Source organism: Gekko japonicus, unplaced genomic scaffold, assembly GCF_001447785.1.
Source record: "Gekko japonicus isolate JY-2015 unplaced genomic scaffold, Gekko_japonicus_V1.1 scaffold1297, whole genome shotgun sequence".
NCBI lineage: Eukaryota > Metazoa > Chordata > Lepidosauria > Squamata > Gekkonidae > Gekko > Gekko japonicus.
The window spans coordinates 445,305-450,527 of record NW_015169815.1 but is presented as its reverse complement, the minus strand read 5'-3'; the positions used below and the strand labels follow the sequence as shown (position 1 = coordinate 450,527).

General features: G+C 44.7%; 1 protein-coding gene across 1 annotated transcript in view; it reads left to right on the top strand.

The window, feature by feature from the left end:
* Window positions 1-611: 611 nt before the first annotated feature.
* ATP6V1E1 (ATPase, H+ transporting, lysosomal 31kDa, V1 subunit E1) overlaps window positions 612-5,223 on the top strand; it is a 32,236-nt gene continuing 27,624 nt past the window's right edge. Inside the window, exon 1 of the mRNA XM_015417169.1 lies at window positions 612-805. Within this exon, the coding sequence (XP_015272655.1) occupies window positions 773-805 (33 nt within the window). The 5' untranslated portion in view covers window positions 612-772. The remainder of the gene's footprint in view (window positions 806-5,223) is intronic.

Genomic DNA, 5,223 nt, shown 5'->3' with positions numbered 1-5,223 from the left:
GGGAAAGGTTCGGATGGGTAGCCATGCTGGTCTAAATCAACAGAAGAAAATTCGAGTCCAGTGGCACCTTTAAAACCAACAAAGTTTTATTCAGGGTATAAGCTTTTGTGTGCATGCACACATCTTCAGATACAATGAAATGGAATACATTCAGAGGAGTTAGCTGTGTTAGTCTGTTGCTGCAAAATAGTAAAAAGCCCAGTATTAAACCCAAACAAATGTTAACCATATAAACAAAGCTTGTTACATTCCTGTTTGGTCCTTGAATCTGTTAAACACATTCATTATGCTGTATGCTAATTTACTGCTCGTCCTCTACCTATAGGTATGGACCAGTCATTTCCATTTCACTGAAGAAGTGTGCGTGAACACGAAGAAAGCTTACACCTCGAACAAAACTGTACTGATGTCGCTGGACTCAAACGTCGTTCTAGTAGGAAAGGGTTAACCTAGGGCCTCGATAGCCCCGCCCTCCTCAGTTTAACCTTCCTTCACCCTGCAAAGGGGCCTCAGCGCAGGCGCGGCAGTCCTTCGGTGACGCCATCGCGAGTGTGGCCTCCTATTGGCTCAGCGTGAGGGACCCGGGGTGGCCTCTGGATGAGCTAGCGACGGTCAAGTCAGCGCAGGGGCCGTAGCCGGCAGTGACTCGGACCGGATTCGCTCGTGTCCCTTTCGAGGCCGGCCTGAGCGGACGCGTCGCTTCCTCTTCGCTTCGCCTTCTGTCTCCTGGGCCGCCGCCGCCGCCGCCCTCGTCCTCCAGTCCTCCACCGCCATGGCGCTCAGCGATGCCGACGTCCAGAAGCAGGTACGGGAGGTTTCCCCTTGGCCACAGTCCGTCCCCTCCAGGCGCCTGGCTCGCCGCCACCCCCCGTGACTGGCAGCGCGGTCCTGCGCCTCTTTACACGGGAGCGGAGCCCTCCTGCGTCCCGTGAGATTGTAGCCGGCGCTGCCCTTGCTGAGCGGTGGGAGGGAGTTCAGACGGCCGTTTTGACAGGATCCGTGTCAAGGGAGGAGGGGAAGGAGCGCTCAAGATTAAAGGGGCGGGTGGGGAAGAGGTCGGGATGGAAGCCGGTTGAGGGGCGAAGAATCACGAAGCACAAGGAAGTGTTCTGCCTAAGAAATATACTCATTTCTCGTTTTATTAGTAGTTAATTAATATATAGCCTTCTTGACAAGCCGTTATCGTTATAATTGTTTACAGCGTGTATGTAAAGAATTTATGATGTATAGTTATTGTTGAAATGTTATAAATAAAAAGTTATTTTAAAAAAAGAGTAATGAAGCATGATGGTGTTTCTATGGGGCTAGCCATGGGCGTGTCACTTTTTTAGGATATAGGAAGGTCAGTCCCTGCCCCCAAAGAGATTGCAGTTTTAAGTTTGACATGAGCAAGATGACTAGGAAGGGGAAGGAAGATGGAGGCAGATATAAATAAGGGAAGAAGATGGCTTTGATGGATGCAGCTCAATTCTATGCATTGTTAACCTTGGAAACAAGGATTCTTGTCATTTCAGAGGGGAGCCATGTTCATCTGCAGTAGAGCAGCTAGATCAGAGCTTCCTCTGATGAAGGGAGCTTCGACTCTCGAAAGCTTATACCCAAAAAATCTTGTTGGACTCTAAGGCACTGATGGACTCAAATCTGAGGATTCTTGTAGTTGCAGTTGTGCTGTCCAGGGAATTGGACTTGGTCCAGTGGGGTTTCCTTCTGGGCAGGTATGCCCAGGATCAGAGTGTAGCAGGCATAACCCTTTGTTGGTGTCTGTAGAAGTGTGCGTGTACACGAAATCTTATACCCAGAATTAAACTTTATTAGTCTTAAACGTGCCACTGGACCCAAACTTTGTTCTGTTGCTTCGGACCTACACAGCTACCTCCCTGAATCTACATTTGTTGGGAAGTCAGTGCCCCTGTGTTATGTGTAAAAACAGAAGACTTGTTCAAATGAGAGAGAGGTTTTGTAACTGTACAAGCCCTGCAGTCCATTTTGATGGATGTTTCCTTGGGAGTGAATTTCTCTTACTTCAAGGAAGCATGGGCTGGATGGGAAGGAAGCCCCGAGAAATGCAGTGGTACTTGGTTTTCTAAATAAGCATTCTTGACATTTCTGTGCACCTTTAACCTAGAGTTGTTATCTCCTTGGTCTTTGTTAAAGGCCTACAGGAGAGCAGGTGGAAAGAAAAAAAATAAAAATATTGGTGAGAGTCACTATATGACAGATTCTAGAAATCTTTGAATTGTAGATCTCTTTGAATTTATGTTGAATTAATGTGGAAGGCCACCCCCTCTTCAGTTCTCTGCACACAACGACTAATTTACTCGAGATGTCCCAAAATGCACTAAAAGAATGAGAAAAGAACACCAGAGTTTTGGGTATAAGTGGGTGTTTTTTAAAAGACTAACTGTCCCAATTGATGTGACCTTGAGCATGGGCCCTTGGGGTGAAGGATTTCTTAGCCATGAAAAGGATAAAGAAAATATCCTAAGGTAGAATAGGTATGTAAGATCAGAGCTTTGAATTGATTTCAGCCTTGGAATAATTGCCACCCTCTATTTTTATATCCACAACCATTAATATATACACAGTACTTAAAATACGTTGTTAAGGAGCCATTCATGGGAAGGAGGGTGGCGGGCAAGGTGAGCTAACTGAAGCAGAGATGTTTGGGGTTACGCAATAATTTGTTGTATAGAAATGGCAGAAGAGATGATTGCTAGATTTTTGTATGCTTCTTGGGTAGAATATAAATTAGAGGCTGAAAAAAGTTCTGTGAGATTAGAGACAATATTTTCCGTATTCCTGCATCCCTTCTTTTTAAAATTAATTTTTTAATTGGGTTGTCGTTAAATCATCTTATTGGCTTAAGATGGATTTTAGCACTTGGTTTTTTCCAGTCTGAGCAAACCATGAAGATATTTACTTGTTTGTTCAGAATATTTCTTGGTCACTTCAGAGTCCTGTCTCTTTTTCTCTGCTTTTTTCCTCTTTTGGGTACAATTGTCCAGTCGCACCATAGACAGTGAGACTGTAATGGTAGACTAAAGTAGGAAACTGGACAAATGGAAGTTAAAGGACACTGTGTGCTTTTTGGACAGTCAGGGCTGGTCAAGCCACTGAGAGAGCCTCTACAGACTCTTTGCCACTTGTAGAGTTCTGCTGCAGGTTTGGTGCCTTTCAGGAAGCGATGTTTCATCTCAACATAACATGATGTTGACTGTAAGCAAAGAGCTCGGGGAGATACAGGTGGGCAGTCATGTTTGATCTTCAGTGTGTGAAGCGAGAAGGAGACTTAAACCAGCTGTGTGTTTAAAACACCTGGAAGACTGATGCTGAATAGGTTTAGGAAGGCAGTAAGGGTGCTCATGGATGGAAAGGAAGAAATGAAAAAGTCGATGATTAATGCTCATGCTTGCTGATGAAAATGGGAAATTCTGACTCTGGAAGCTGGATATTTGGGGGAGGGACACTTGTGGGAAACTTTTTAATGAAACGCTGAGTGTCCTGGCTCTCTGTTTCACTAGGACTCATCTTGGAAGCTCCTTCTGAAGACATTAATCTTTTCTCTGCTAATGCATTTTACATTGAGAAGTGACAACGGGAGGGGTCTTACATTTATCCAAGAGACCACATCCTTGTGTTGCCATTTGGACCAAGTATCAAAGTATACATATTATACGAGGAAGAAAAGCACAAAGAATAAATCCCACCCGTCACCTGGAATGGGTTTTGTCCCCTCTCTTTATAAACAGACCTGAAAGTTAAGCCCTCGTGATGTAATCCTCTGCATGTTTACTCAGAAGTAAGCCCCACTGTTCAGTGGGACTTGTTCTTAAGTAAGTGTGTATAAGATGGCAGCCATAATGTTGTCTCCTAGCATGGCTTGCCTAATAATCCTGTACAGTTTTTGAGGCTCCTGAAGAAAAGGAATAAACACGTTTATATTTTTAAAATAATCTCTGTAAAATAGCTCTTCTGAGAAAGTATTGTTTGAACCAAAGCAGAAGGAGCCTCCGGTTGCAGTGGAAACTTACAACTCACAGTGTGCGCTGTGCTCCGGAGCTTGCCCTGTTGACTGTAAATTGCCCCTGCCCCAACAGAACTGCCCTGAGCTAAACCTGGGATAGACTATTCTGCAGGAGACTGCATCGAGCCAGCCAGTGCCAGTCAAGCAGGGTTCCCTCACAGGTGATGGGCACAATGTGGATGTTTTATACAAACTCAGCCACCGGAGGTTGAACAGTTTCCTCCATTCGACTCTGTGTTTCATGCTGTCACAGAGGGTTTTTAAAATCCAGCATGAGGAGAATTTGAAAGCAAATCTCACCTGGCGTTGCGAGCAGTGTGCTGTGCAGTTGCAATGCTGACCGCAGAAGATAAATACTTCTCAGTGGCAGCCCCCCCCCTTGTGAAACAGCCTTTCCAGGGAGGTGTCATTGCCCCCCCCCTCGACCTTTAGGAGACAGCTGAAGACTGTGTCATTCGGGATGGCGTTTGATTAATTTCAGTTCCCTTGCCTACTGGCTGTTTTAAAAAACTGAGTTTTATATTAGTGTTTTTACATATTTTATTTTTGTGTGTGTTTATGTTGTAAGCCACCTTGATCTTGTATCAGGTAGAAAGGTGGCTAATAAAGGTTTTAATTAATTAATTAATTAAATTATTATTATTTTAGTAGATTTTTCCCTCCCGTGCTACTGTAGGCCTCAGGGCGAGTAACAACATATTAATAAAAATAATAAATAAATTAAAACTGTTTAAGCATCAGTCAGCAACAGTTAGATGGCATGATAATATAGCCTCATTAGGGACATTTAACCATATAAAAACTAGGGGAAGGTCCACAAAGAGAAGCAGGAGGGGGCCTATGAAGAAGAGGAGGAGAGATTGGATTTATCCCCCTTCACTCAGAGTCTCAGAAGGAGTTTACAATCTCCTTTCCCTTCCCCTCCCCACAACAGACACCCTGTGATGTAGGTGGGGCTGAGAGAGCTCTCTCGAGAACGGCCCTTGAGAGAACAGCTCTGACAGAACTATGGTTTGCCCAAGATCATCCAGCAACTGCAAGTGGAGGAGTGGGGAATCAAACCCGGTTCTCCCAGATTAGAGTCTGCACACTTAACCACTACACCAAACTGGCTTCTTTAAGATGGAATTGCTCTTCTTAGTCCTAAGCCTCGACCATGGGCCTGGTGGAACAGCTCTGTTTTGCAGGCCCTGAGGAAC